The sequence below is a fragment of the Astatotilapia calliptera genome, chromosome 6 (assembly GCF_964374335.1).
Source record: "Astatotilapia calliptera chromosome 6, fAstCal68.1, whole genome shotgun sequence".
Lineage (NCBI taxonomy): Eukaryota > Metazoa > Chordata > Actinopteri > Cichliformes > Cichlidae > Astatotilapia > Astatotilapia calliptera.
The window spans coordinates 29513709-29528659 of NC_137427.1; the positions used below are offsets into that span (position 1 = coordinate 29513709).

Consider the following 14951-nt stretch of genomic DNA (forward strand, 5'->3'; position numbering starts at 1 on the left):
ACAGCACAGAGATAACAATGAGCCTTTACATGACACAAAAGCCTACCACTAAAGAATGGCCCACTTGAGCTTTCTTGCCAAAGTCCACTTCCTGTTTAACTTACATATATAGTCACATATTTTTCTATGCCTTAATAAATGACCAACTAGTCAAACGGTTACAGGAAAAAGTGATGCCTATGTCCAATAACCATGTAGTAGCAAAGGGTTGTACAAAAGGTGTGGCTGTTTTCCTACATGAGTGGATGCAGGCCTATGGTATGGAGGGTAGGGGTAAAAATGGGTCAGAATGTTTTTTTATGAGGTCAACAAGTACGAAGCTTAGGTGACGTGTATTAGGATCTTATAGTATCACTACATCAAGGCTTCTTTTGATGTAGATTCTGCCTGGAAGACGTGAACCTTCAAAACTGAAAACAAAAACAGGTTTAAACCTGAAGTTGCCTGGAAAAAAAGGCCCCAGTCTTCCTTTGTAGCACAGGCCACTGTAACAGCCATTTCTCAAACCGTAATCTTCTGGCATTTCCCCTGATCCTTATCTGGGGCAAATAGCCCTAGCTGGGTTTCGAAAGACATTATTGATCCTAGGTAAGAGAGTGTAAAGGTCTGATGCTATGTGGATTGGGCAGCAGTCTGGAACAGAGATCCGATCCAATTCCTGGTTGCTAAAACTGGTTCTTGGGTAATAGGACTACTGTCAGGCTCACCTACATGTATGACTCCGGTTCTGCAGCCAGTCTCCTGGGAAGGAGTTGGATGTTGTTCCCCTCTGGAGATGCTCTCAGTGAGAGACCCTGCATGTTTGGTGGATGACAGGATATCTGACTGTTGTGTGGACTTATACGTCAAATATTAGGCCCAGGTGCCTTTTAGTCTTTGAGTCTTCATTCTCTTACTGAGAAATTTTAACATTCACTGGGACATAAGTGGGCTTTGCACCAAAATACCCTAGCCCACATGTCAACGGCCAACGTGACTTGGACATCTGACAAAGTCCCAGTACACCCAGGAAAGGACTTTACCAAACACTAGAACTTGGTGAAGGATCGTCAAATCCTACCTATGGCAGAATTTGGACACCATTCAGAAGGAGGCAGAGGACACCGAGTCTGACTTAATCATGCTCTGCACCTACATGGAGCTACAGACGTAAGGTGGCTGCTGCCTGTCATTGGGGCCTTGCGGGAGATTTTCATTCAGACTCATGTCATCTGCAGTATTGGGGACACTGTAGCGCTCTGTTCTGATAAAGAGAGCTGGCTGGTTGGAGCGAGGTCTGGACATCTCTGTCTAGAATGCTGCTCCTGTGACCTGGACATATATAAACAGCAGAAAATAGACAGATGGATCAATAGATGGTTCTGGTGAACTGTGTTAGTGACAAGTTGCTGGCTGACCTAATTGTGAGCATTTTTGAACGTTTTCCTCCTCAATTGGCAGTATAGGACAGAACATGGCAACACCATCAGTTTCCTGAGCCCAACGCTATAGCAGGCCAGTGATTTTTTTCTCTCTATGCCTTTTCTTCAATCTTCAGTTTCTTGCCTTCACTACTACACAGTGAGCGTGTGTTTATGGCACAAAAGATTAACACAAATTAGCTTTCTTGCCAAAGTCCACTTCCTCTTTAACCCCCTATAAACAAATCTTTTCCTGCAATTTGTTGAATAACCAACCAAACAAACATTTACAGGGTAAAATTCAACTGCCTATGTTAGATAACCGCGCAAAGGGTTGGCCTGTGCAAAAGGTGCTTTCCTTTTACATTGTGGGTTTTAGTTACACTAGAAACATATTTTCTTTGTTTCCTTCTTCCTGTGGAAGCCTGGCAACAGCTGTCAGTCAAACACAGAGACCCCATTCACTCAAACTGGCAGCTCTTAACACAAACACTATGAAAAATACATCTGAGAAAAAGACTGAAAAACTGGTTAATCCAAATGTCATTTTGGGGAATTTATTTCCACTTTTATTGAGTTGCATGAATGTAGATGCTTTTCTTTCATTTCTTACTTTAGAGCAGTCATAAAAAGTTATCTTGAAATATTTATTATTTTTCGCTGCAGGTTGCTGATTCAGGCTGGAATAGATATCAACAGACAGTCCGAGTCTGGCACAGCACTACATCAGGCTGCCCTCTGTGGGAAGACGGAGGTAGTACGCCTGCTGCTGGATGTAAGTCTAACTATCCGTTTAATGTGTTTACATAAGAAGCTGTTGTTAATGCTGACCTCCCTCCTATGAGCTGTGCAAATTCACACCCCAGCAACTGTCATTCATCTGACTGTGAGGAAACTGTGGGATATGTTATATTGTTATTGTTTATTACATAAAGCAGTAGCAGGCTGACCAGCCTCCTGTCTGTCATCCAATATTCAAACCTGTTGTTCGGTTTTTAACCTTTTTTTTGACCTTCAGATGAACATGGATGTAAATGCCTAACCCTGCCTTTGTAAAGGGCCCACTTTAAGTGTCCCCTCTCGTCCTGCTGCGCTTCACTTTTGATGTTAATGCTGAGGCAGCGCACACAACAAACATCCCTACTGTGGAATGTTCTTTGTGACACACAATTTGATTTTGCAGCTTTAATCATTTTCCTCCTCCGCGTCACTCCAGAGCGGCATCAGTGCAGGAGTGAGAAACACTCTGAGTCAGACTGCCCTGGACATCGTTAACCAGTTCACTACCACGCAGGCCAGCCGGGAGATCAAACAGTTACTGAGAGGTGAGGCCGCGAGTGCACGAGCTCGCACACCAACTCACAAATCCTTGTGTGACACATTTTTTAAACCCTCCCAGCTGGTGGCAACACCAAAAATCTGCTTTTCAAGCCATGCCCACTTTGTGAGTGTTAAAACTATTAGGAACCTGGTTTTTGTTATAAATAACAACATACTGTAAAAAGACATTTTTAAAATGAATTTATTGCTATTGACATTTAAAACAATGGCATAATGTCCATTCTTATTTTGGGATTTTCTTGTATTGATTAGACTGGCGAAATTTATTATGCTAATGATACTACCCACCAATATCACCTTCTCCGTTCTCTTCTGTCTGCACTTTATACTCTTGTGTTGTAGATGCCTCAGCTGCAATGCAGGTGCGAGCACTAAAGGATTACTGCAACAACTATGACCTTACCAGCCTCAACATCAAAGCTGGCGACATCATCACGGTATAGCTTTATAATTAAGGTTCCGCAATAAAAATATGTTTCAGCCTTTGCTGCATGTTTGCCAGTCATAATAACCTGTGTCGGTAATATCAATCTGTCTACACAGTTTAATAGTTGGGTGTTACAGTGTAAGCATCACTGAGCTGAAAAGAGGTTTTGCCACACAAACTATTATTAAAAACAAATTATTATTTTTGCCAGAGCTATGGCGCTTCTTCGCTTCACTCATATAAGAAAACACAGACATCTATGTCAATTTATTATGTTATTTCTTTATTCTTCTATATTCATTGATCTTTTTTGCAAGCTACCTTGTATATATGAAAAAGTAATCACTTACAGGCGCTGTTAGCGAACACCTATTTACAGATGTGCATGAAAATACATAACGTAAAGCAGATGCAATGTTGGCTTTTGTTTTGAGGTCATCTACTATATATAATATCTATAATTTAAAAGGATTTGAATTTTATAAAAATAATTCACAAAAACTATATACATGTTAAGGCAGTTTATATAGTATGTTTTGTGTTTTTAACCAGTTTTGTAGCCAACTGGCTAAAAATGGCAACGCTAAAGCCAGCCTGCTAATGTAAAAACAGTTGTGTAATGTATTATGATTGAAGAATTCAGGGTTTAGTAAGGTGGACACTTATTCCACTTTATCAAGGTGGACACTTGATAAAATACAGTTTATCTATGATATACATGGAAAATTTTAAATTATATTTCGCAAAAATGCCTCAAACTACTAACTATGCTAATGCTAGCTAATGATAGCTAAATGACTAAATAGCATGGTGTGTTATTTCCCACTCATTTTTTTAACTACTGCCTTTTTTTAAATGGAAATTTAAACAGACATTTTCTGCTCATTTCAGCTGCTAAGTCTGAAAAAGTAAAAGCAAAACAATGGTAGAAGTATTTTTATAAAGAATTAACAGCTAAATTTGTTACACTGCCATCTGAGCAGTAGCCACTATTGCCATAGTTTGAAGTTAGCTGGTAGTGTGAGGTTCAGAGCTAAAGATTTAAACTTGATATAGGTATGGTTTTAGTTTGGCTTTGCAGTCTTTGTTATGGAAATGAAAAGTGGCTGTAATCTTTGTACGTGCACAGGTTTTAGAGCAGCACTCTGATGGCCGATGGAAAGGCTGTATTCATGACAACCGGACAGGAAATGACCGTGTGGGCTACTTCCCCTCCAACATGGTGGAAGTCATCAAGAGGGCAGGTGACCACCCGCATCACAGCTGTGTGTGTGCATGGGTGGGTGGGTGGATGTGCGTGTGAGCTTAGCAGCTGTTTCGCAGCTATAGCTGGTCATTAGTTGTAGCTAGCTGTGGCATCATCGGCCTGTTTGGGGCATACCATCTGTTTTCCCCACCCTGCCAGTCTCATTGATTGCATCAATCAAACATAGTCCTCTATCCGCAGTCGGCCCTGAATCACCCCTCTATATTTCTGCTCCTTCTGTCACCCTCCCTAATTAATAAACAAGTCCGACCCTGCTAGATTGTAATGTTTTTGTTCATATTGTTTGTTTGCCTTATTGCTGTAGTGATATTATATTTTGTTTTATAATGATATATTCCCTGTGGATATATGGATGTATTCTTTTCTCATGTTTTAAGTTTAATCAACTATTATTTTGTGCATTTTCTGATTTTTTCTGATTAGACTTTTGTTTTGTTTCAAGTTGACTGATCAGTTGTTGTTGTGTTGTTGTTGTTGTTGTTTTGCCCCCCCCCCCTCCTCCTGGATTGTTGCCAGGTCACTCCCCCTCCCAGCAGTGCCACACCCTCCTCCTCCGCAGGCCCAACCCTTGCCCCATTGCCTCGGTCAACGGAAACTCATACCCCCCCTCCAAAGTCCTTCCCCTGCATCTGCCTCCCCCTCCTCCCCTTAACCCCAACACACAGTCCCTTCCTCGGTTCTCCTCATTTGGGTACGTTCCTCTCCCTATCTCTCCTCCTTCTCTGTGTACTCCTCCTCTGTCCACTGCTCCTCCTCCTCCTCCTCTCTCCACTTCTCAGGAGCAGCAAAGTCAGACAGGTACATACTGTAGTGTCACTTTAAGTCACAGATAAGAATCCTTTCTCTGCTTTTTGTCAAGAACACATAAAAAGCCTGCTGTCTATCTGCTTGTGGCAACGCTTCATCAAAGAATCAGTTCAGCCAAATAAAAAAATACTCAAAAAGGCCTAAAAAAACTGAAGCAGTCCTGTGAAAAACTAAGTACACCTCATGACTCACTTGCGTGCAGAACCATGTTTAGCAGCGATAACTTTAATAATTGTTTTTTGTGTCACTCTAGCGGCCTACCATACCAACGGTACAGCACCATGTTTTTCTCCAAACATGGTGCTGTGCATTTTGACAAACATCTCCACCTTGATCTCGCCTTTTCAGAGGACATTTTTCCAGAAGTGTTCTGGTTTGTTCATATGAACCACACTGAAAATACTTAGCAATTTGTGCATTTATGACTGGCTGTAATACTGGTAGCTTAGCTGTAGCATTTGTAGCTGAGGGCTTCAGCTTCCCGGTAATAAGGAAATGACGTCATTTACGTAGATTACTGATTGGCAGCGCTAACTTGAAATTTCGAGTTACTTTTCTCAAAATTTTGAGTTAATAAGTCAAAATTTAGAGAAAGATAACTCGACATTTCAAGTTATAGATACTTTCTTTTTTTAGTATCAAAAACGGGCTTTCGGAGCTGTGCTCGCTTCAGAAAGTAGAGACAAGCTTTCCAAAGAAGCCTTGTTCAGACTTTGTTTAACTGTACTGTGATGAACTTTATATTTAACATGCTAACTGAGGCCTGTAGAGTCTGAGCTGTTGCATTGCACAGTCTGACCTTGGGATGAATTTGCTGGGCACACCCAAGTGCTCCAGACCAGCAAACTGCTCTTTTGTGTTTGTGTGTTATTGATTTCATGCGAATGGACTGATTCTATATAGCCCTTTCTATCTGCTGGAGTACTCAAAGCACTCTATACAACATGCCACATTCATTCTAAGCTTTTTAGTGCTTCCTAATGAACATTCATACTCCGACGGATGCATCAGAGAGCTACTTGGGGTTAGTATCTTGGTTAGTACTTGGCATGCAAACTGGAGGAGCCAGGGATCGAATCACTAACATTCCCATCAGTAGGTGACCTGCTCTACCTCCTGAGCTACAATCACCTGTGGAAGCAGTAATGGTGTACTTAGTTTTAAACAAGACTGCATATTGTCCCTTGAAGACTTTCTTTTTTACATAGCCATATGTGCTTGAGGCAGTTCTTCATTAAAGGATCAGTTCAATCAAATAATTATTTACAAAAAAAGGCTAACAAAATTAGTAATTCGTCCACATATACATTTATCTAGCCCGTGTGGGTCCTAACTGACTCAAACCTTTGTTTTGTTTCTTTAAATGTGGGTTTTTATGACGACTAAGGCCATGAAAGTAATGCCTCCTTTGTACATTTCTTATAATTCCAGTGAAATGACCCTTTCATTTATCTTACTCGACATGCTGTGTTTGTTATAAATAACTTGAGAGGCCGTATTCGGCATTTTTAATCAGCATTACAGTGATTAAGTAGAATCACCACACGTCACTGGATGTGTCATTCACAACAGCTTCATCGTGTTTTGACCAAAAGGGTCTGTGGGTTTCTACAAGCCTCAGGACTCCCACTAGTAGTAGCATGTTTATGCACGTGAGCTGAGTGAGTGTATCTCTGCGTGTGAGTCTGTGCCTTTTACAGTGTTTAATCACAAGCTCAACACATTTACTGTATGTAGGGAACAGCAGTACACATTATTATCGCTCAGATATTGTTTCTGTTTCTCCATTTTTGCTAATACAAAGTTTTAAATTTAAAATACTAAGACCAAAGGAGTAACAGATGTGGGGTTCTGTGTGTGTCTCTGTGTGTGTGAGACAGGTTCACGAGCTGCAGAGCTGAGTCCTCAGGGCTCTCCCACTTTGGGACAGCAGAGCAGCACCAGTGAGGACATCTGGGTGCTGCGCAAACCGCTGGCAGGTAAACTGAAAGCGTGCTTTTGTGGGGGAAAAAAGGAAATGATGTGTGTCAGACACGTTGTGTGTGTGTGTAATGCTGCGTTCTACAACGTGTGTTTATGTGTGGAGGTGGCGAGCGCAGCGGCAGCGTCGGCAGCCTCGGCAGTGTTCGGTCATCGAGCAGCTTGCAGGGCTCTGGAAACACGCATGTTTTGACCACTCCTGCACCCAGTCCCCACCCCGCACCCACGCCAGGGGTCAACACCCACGGCCTTAATGCTCCCGGCCTGCATGCACAAGCAGAAGGAGTCAAGGTAAAAGACTCCTTGCATTCAGTTGTGTTTGCACACATTTCATGACGTTGCTGCTGTTTCCTTACAAAACAACACACACACACCGTTTCTGGGAAACGGCAAAACATTTCTAGGAAGCAAACACAACTGTAGTTCATGTGATAACCACAGTTCTGTTTCCTGCTCAGTTTATTCTTCCGTTGGTTGTTTTTTCCTAGCAGCACACAAGGTGCATTGTGTTTGTTTGGATACAGTGTAGCAGCTGAATTCAAGTTAAGCAACTCAACTTTGTCTTATTTATCGTGTTTTTGCACCTCACCTCCACAGTGAGCTGTTGTCATAGGTGTACCGCTGAAACACCTCCACAGTTTGTTTGTTTTCTGCAAGTGAGGAAGTAGAATATTTGTAGTTTGCATAATGTGATTCTATTAAATAGATCTTCTTAAGCATCCGAACATCCAGTCATCACTAATGCATATGGCATGTAGCCATAACAAATACAATTAACTGCTATATTTAAGGTCCGCTGACTGAGTCACAATACAAACTGAACTAATATTCAAGAAAATATTCCACCTTAAAAGGTGGCTGATAAGCGTGTTAAGATCAAAGGCGGCAAAAACTTCCTTTCATTTTGCTGATGAAACACCTGTGATGACCAAAACAATTGAAAACACAATTTTTGGTCTTTGTGAACCAGAGTTATTATAGTTTTGTGTTTTCAGTTAGTTTTTATTTCTATTTCATTATGACTTTTTGTTTTTTTATTCGATTTTAGTTTCAGTTATTTTCCAGAGTAGATTTTCTTCGACGTGGACACGGAGGTTTGTGAATGCGATAACTCGAGAACGAAGCAACGTAGGAGCTTCAAATTGATACCATAGGAGTATCTACTAAAAATCTTAGACATGTTTGATCTCAGTGACTTTGACCTCAAGTCAAGTTTTCCGAAAATCTTCTAAATGTGATAGCGTATAAGTACAGCAAGGACTTAACGAGTATGAATTGTTTGGACGGGGTTGCCTGTTCTCTCTAAGAAGAACATGGCAGCACAGGTTAGGATTGCAAAGTTCATCATCTGAACAAAGCACAAGACTTTTGGAACAATGCATTTTGGACAGATGAGACTAAAAGTGACCAAACACAGCAAATCAGCACAAACACCTCGTACCAACTGGCAGCACGGTGGTGGACAGGGAATGATTTGGGCTTCGCTTGCAGCCACAGGTTCTGGGAACCTAATAGCCACTAAGTAATCACGAACTCCTCTTTATACCAAAGTCTTCTAGAATCAAGACCATCTGTCTGACAGCTAATGCTGGGCTGATAGTGGGTCATTCAACGGGACAGTGATCCCAGGCACACAGGATACCTTAAAAAGAAAAAACACAAGGTGCAGTGGTCCAGTCAAAGTCTAGACTTCAGCCTCATTGAAATGCTGAGGTGGGACCTTAAGAGAGCTTTGCATAAATAAATGCTCACAAACCTCAAAGAAATGAAGCAACGCTATAAGAAGAGTGGGACATAATTCCTCCACAATGAAACGAGGGAGCGATAAAGTCCCACGGAAAGCGATTACTTCAAATTAATGCTGCTAAATGTGGTTGTGCAAGCCACTGAGTCATTGGGTGTTCTTGTTTTTCTACGGGACTGTATGACATTCACCCTTTGACAGCTCATTATTAATTCATGTGTTATTTTACCACACTGGAGAGTAAGTGAAGGGGAGAGAGAGAAAGGGACAAATCCAGGGAGCATGATGTAGGGACAGGCAGATGGAGACGAAGCTGCAGGCACAGATGAACTATTAACATAGCGTCAGTCTAATATTTGATTGTAAATGCTAAATGCACTGGTTCTTGCCTCATTCACTCATTAGTACAAGATTTTTTTAAGAAAGTGCTTTCTATCTAACACCCACATTCATACTGATGAACACATCAGAGAACGTGACACCAACTACAGCTTATCAGGATGCTCAGTTATAGAGTGCTACTTGTGTGTCAGCCTGCCACTATAGTAGCAGCTTTAGCAAGCACCACTGCACCACTATTTTTTAACTGCACAGTTAAAGGTAACCGGCCATGATTTTGAGTCTGATTTCAAGCTAGTTTCCCTTAAAGCTGCACTTAAATGTGTCGCCCACTGTATTAAATTACATCAACCGCATGTGGACAAGATCTAGGAAACTAATTCTTAGCATAAACATCTGTTGTGCTTTTCCTTTCTGTACATCCTGCTGTTCAGCACATACTAAATGATATTTTAACAGTTGGTATAAAATGTGTATTTCCTGTTTTTTTAGTGTCTTGCATTTAAGAAATGTCTTGCTGGTATTTCTGCTGTACCAGAAAATTGTAGGACATACAGGAGGCAGAGTGCTGAGTACTGAGCTGAGTCACCGACCACCTCTGGGATTTGAACGATTATGCTTGAGTAAATGTTTCTCAATGTGAGCGTGTGTGTGTACATATGAGCATATCTGTGTGTGTTTTTGTGTTTCAGCTCCTGGCCACTGTGCTGTCTCAGTCGGTAAAAGCCAAGGAGCATCTCTTGGAGCAGTCGCAGTCTGTGGAGCAGTCAGCAAGTAAGCACACACACTCATACAAACACAGCGTAGCGCGATATCGCCGTCTGTATTTGAAGTGTTCATTCGTGTCAGCTTTAATTTAAGTGTGCTGCTGCAGTGATTTAAGCACAGATGACAAAGTTTGTCTCTGCCTGCTTGAAAGGAAACGCGTGCGATCAGTTAATTTGGAAAAAAAACCTGCTTTTGTCTGTAAGTGATGACAATTAAAAATGATCAAGGCAGTGTTCACAAGTACAACAAGCGCCTCGGAGCTTGTTTTGATTGCTTATGTGAATCACTTTTTATTCTTCAGCCTGGCCCTCTAAAGACCACATGTCTGTTCATATCAGACACAAGCAGCATTTCCAGTCTCGGTCCTTTTAGAAGAGTATTTCAAGTTATTCTTCATTTCTAAAAAGCTGCTGTAAGCAGCCAGGGACATGGCTTCTTGGGATGTCATGGATTCTTTCTTGTTCTCCTGAGTCAGAGCTCTAGCTGTAGCCGCAGAGGTTTGCTTGCAATAAGCAGAATAAAAAAACTGCTCAAAGAAATTCAACAGATTACGTTAAACTACCAGCTTAAAACTATTAATTTACATATCTAACGTTCCTGTGAGCGTGAAATACATTTATTTTGCAGAGGAAACACTTAGTTTGTCAGTTTTGATTGATTAGTATTGCAAGTGTGAAGCTAAAATGTTACGCTCTTTGTGTCTCATAGTTATTTTGCGATACCGACACCGATACTGATGCTGATATTTGGTGATTTAAAAATGAAATGTCTTCTTTTCTTTTAGACACACAATCACAAACAGACGTCCCTGACATTTGTTATGTTTATTTGTTTACACATTCTCGCTCCGCTTGGATCAGCTGCAGAGCGCCCTCTGGTGGACAAACTATACCTTTCGCTTATCGCTTCTTTTTTCATTTTAGTTTCTCAGCCGTGATTACTGCTGGTTAATGCCAGTAAATGGCCAGTATCGATCAATAATATTGATCTTGTGTTTGAGTAAGTAGTTTTGGCTACCCAGTGATCCCTGATATCATCTCTCTGATAAAAACTAGCTGCGATACAGCACTAAAAACTGAACCATAGACAGATGTTGATGTTGTCATGCAGATTAGAGATCTCATCAGACCATCTCTTACAAAGTGAGTAATACAGATTTTAAAGAAGGAATTAAATTCACTTGGCCTTGGGCGTTTTTTAATCAGAAACATCTATCTTTTTATTGGAGCCTCATATTTTTACATAAAAGAATCAACATGAATAAAAAATTAGTTCTGCTAACTCCATGAAGCATGAAATAGTTGCCAGAAAGGTGAAATTTGGGGGATTTTTTGCACATATGAAATTCGATTGGTATGCTTTTCACTTCTGCTACATCAGTATTTTTGTGGACTTCATTCCTCACAGTAGCACTGCATGTGTCGGATTCAATGCATTCAAATAACACTGATGATGTAGCGGTCTTGTATGAAAGAAGATGGACTTACAGGCGTTACAGGGTTGATATATTTGGGAAGTTTTAACTTCAGACGCGTTAATTTTACAGTCAAAACTTTAATGGTTGTTTTGGATTTGAACCAGCTTACAAACCTTATTTGTTACAAGCTGTTTGCAGGTCTGCATTACAGCAGGTGAGTGTTCACTTGGGGCTACAAAGACTAGCGTAGCATTGAAGCAAATGTTCTGTATTAATGTGCACGTACAGTTCATGGTGTAGACGCTTTCACAGTGTCTCAAGACTCCCACTTAAATTTGGGCACTTTGTAGCTGTAGCTGTTTTACTAATCTCACTTTAAAAGAAGCCCATAAATTAGCATGTTTAATCCGCTGTCATTCTACTGGTTTAAGTGTTATGTGGGAAGTGTAGTGCTAAAACAGCGCTGCCGAGCCAGCCAAGTATGAAAGCTGTTAAGAAGGGCTCCATAGGCAGTGGGAATCTGGCATGGTTTCCTTTCTCCTGCGCTTCTCCCACATAAGAATCCTTTAGATCACCACATAATATCATTTCTTGGCTTTGCAGCGTTTTGAAAAGCAAACAATTATGAGATAAGTTACTGTTTCTGATCTTTTTTCGGTTTCTTTGAAGTACAGTTAATTTCCTAGAACAGCTGTTTAGTGATGGTAGATTTCAAAGGACCACGATTTCACATGAAGCCGTTAATTTCTTAAACAACTCAATAGAAATAATAAATAGGCGGGTGTTTTGTAAACAGCTAGCTTTAAGGTGTAATTAACAGAGAAATGAAAATTGTTGAGAGTAATGTGATTTATTCTTTGTCCTTTCTCTTTGCCTTTCTTTATCACTTAAACCTTAAGGCTCTTCCAGCAGCACGGTTCACGAGCAGCGCTCGTTTGAACGGAAGGCCGAAGAGGATGATGGGAAAGTGAGTTGTATCTTCTTTTTTTTTTTTCTTTTTTTTCCCGGTGGATTGATTCATTCTGGTGCTTCCATTTTTCCGTTTGCTTCTGGTTCTTCTCAAGTAGCAGAAAGAACGTCTGCAATGGTGGGGTTTCAGTGGGAAACACGGTGGTTGTGTTGCACCTGAAAAGATGGCACGCTGAGGCTGGGCATGCGAGTGTGTCACCATGGAGACAGGCAGAGTGACAGACACATCGAGGAGTCAGTTGCTGTCTTGCCTTCTGTCCCTCCCCCCTTTCCCTCTCCCTTTTCCCTCCCTCCCCTGCCCTCACACCGCACTGAGACACCCACATGCTGCTGGCAGTGCTGCGTGTTCTGTGGAGCTCAGGGCTGATCTGCGTGCTGCGTCCTAGCGTTTCCTCACTGACTGACCTCACGCAGCGCTCTATAACATGTACACCGCTGAAAATATAACACATATTTACCAGTGATTTAAAGAAGATTATTTTGTTAGACCCCTAAAGGTTTATTTAACCCCAAATCCCCTGGAAGGGTGTAGTGTCACAACATCAGGTGCTTAGAGTTTTGAGATCTCTAGCACGAAGACTTCCGTCATCGCTAAATACAAGGAAGGGGAATGAAGATATATTCATGTTGTGAACAGTTTGCCCAGCTCTAATTAACCAGCAGCAGAGCACGTAGTAATCCTTGTGGGGCTTTCTTTTTAGGGCCAGTCGATCTGTTTTGTTGTGTTTGTGAGTTTTTTTTAAATGCCCGAGGGCTAGAATCAGCAGGCAAAGACTCCAATCTGGCACACTGGAAAATGGAAATAGGTTATGAAAAGATTTATGTTATATAAACATATTTTTGCCTTGAAACCAGTAATGTTGTATATAGTTATTCTGAAACTGAGGGCCCATTATTATAACTGGCTCATTGGTCTAGGGGTATGATTCTCGCTTCGGGTGCGAGAGGTCCCGGGTTCAACTCCCGGATGAGCCCTCATTTAATCCACCCACAAACAGGTACTGGTACCTAAGTCCAGATCAACAGGGAGGGCTATGTGAAATATTTGCAAGGTTAAACATTAAATTTTCATACTAGATGCAGGTCTGGTTTAACGATGGTCACTGAAGATGAAAAAAATGAAGGAAATCTCATAAAGATGCTTTTGGCAAAAGGCTAGAAGGGTGAGTAAAATTGAAGGCTTACAGGGAAGTAGTGAGACCCGCTGTGACGTATAATGTGGATAACAAAAAGACAGGTGCCAGACTTCAAGGTTTTTGACCAGAATGGAGGGGGCCAGCTCAGGTTGATCATCTCGGAGCCAAAGATAGAGAGACAAGGCTGAGATAGTGGGTATGTTGGACAAAGGATGTCGAAGATGGAGCTGCCAGGCAGGAGGAAAGGAGAAGGAACACAGAGTAAGTTCATGGATGAGGTGAAGAAGGACATGAGGAGGGTTAGGGTGACACAGAATGCTAAGGACAGGGTGAGATGATTCAGTGTGGCGACCCCTAAAGGGAACCACATATTTGTATGAGTATAATTTGCTTACTGAAGATATGCTTTTATGTATTTCTATTTGTTAATTGACCTGCCCGGGGAGAGTGTTTTGCCCTGTAGTGCTCTGCAACAGTCATGTGACTGAAAAGTATGAATTGAGATGATGGTGGGATGTAGCTCAGTGGCAGAGATCTCAAAACGTAAGAGGCTAATTAACACTAGGAGCAAGCAGGCATCTTATATTTGCACTTACTTTGTAATCTGTTATCCAGAATGTGTCTTACTCTTTGTACAAACCCTAGAGGATAACCAAGAGCACTGTGTGGGAGTGAAACATTATTTGGAAAAACTATTATTATTATTATTATTCCTGACAGTCTTGAAGTCATTTCAGGCAGAGTTTGAATAATTGGAGGGATTATTCTTCTTGTGTTTTATTCCCTTTTTAGTTAGAACGGCTCCCCTTCATGTGTTCCAGAGTAGGTTCAGTTTCCTTGCTGGCTAGGGCTCCGTTTGGGAATTTCCTTAGATGTTTCTGTGCTGTCTTCTAGAACAGTCCTCTCTCCTGTGTTGTAGAGCGGGCTCTAGAAGAGGCCTGTGGACTCTTCTAGAAGCAGGCAGTAGCGCTCTGTGTTCTCTGTTCTAGAAGCAGGCAGTAGTGGCGTGGCTGGGTGAGTTTCAGCTGCAGTTCTACACCACCCACTTCCTCACCGCGGGATATGATCTAGACACCATTAGCCGCATGACCCCTGAGGTAAGGTCATGACCCCTGACCCCCTCACGTCCCGCCCCTTGTCTGTCAAGGCTCCGCCCAGCACAGCTATCAAAAATCAGCTCCCCACTGACCTGGATGATGTCATCATGACCCTCCTGTCTCTGTCACCTGACCCCCCGGTGTGAGTCCTGAGCCTCAACCAGTCACTTCTCATGCTCCGTCTGCTTCATTTACATACCTGTGTTCACACATGGCCGCGTGTTCCAGTCTGTGCTGTAAACACTACTCTGTGTTTGTC

At 41.7% G+C, this 14951-nt stretch overlaps 1 protein-coding gene and 1 non-coding gene across 7 annotated transcripts in view; both read left to right on the forward strand.

Moving 5' to 3' along the window:
* LOC113024429 (uncharacterized) overlaps positions 1-14951 on the forward strand; it is a 50641-nt gene that overhangs the window by 24890 nt on the left and 10800 nt on the right. For 3 of the 6 annotated variants that reach the window (XM_026171528.2, XM_026171529.2, XM_080303086.1), the window contains 10 exons: positions 2067-2175; positions 2617-2725; positions 3084-3178; positions 4298-4412; positions 4952-5233; positions 7123-7221; positions 7329-7513; positions 9998-10079; positions 12390-12457; positions 14585-14692. In XM_026171528.2, coding sequence (XP_026027313.1) covers positions 2067-2175; positions 2617-2725; positions 3084-3178; positions 4298-4412; positions 4952-5233; positions 7123-7221; positions 7329-7513; positions 9998-10079; positions 12390-12457; positions 14585-14692 — 1252 coding nt within the window. The remainder of the gene's footprint in view (positions 1-2066; positions 2176-2616; positions 2726-3083; positions 3179-4297; positions 4413-4951; positions 5234-7122; positions 7222-7328; positions 7514-9997; positions 10080-12389; positions 12458-14584; positions 14693-14951) is intronic. The other 3 variants (XM_080303084.1, XM_080303085.1, XM_080303087.1) reach the window with 3 other exon arrangements.
* On the forward strand, positions 13363-13434 carry trnap-cgg (transfer RNA proline (anticodon CGG)). Its single transcript has one exon. It is a non-coding gene; the product is annotated as a tRNA-Pro (tRNA).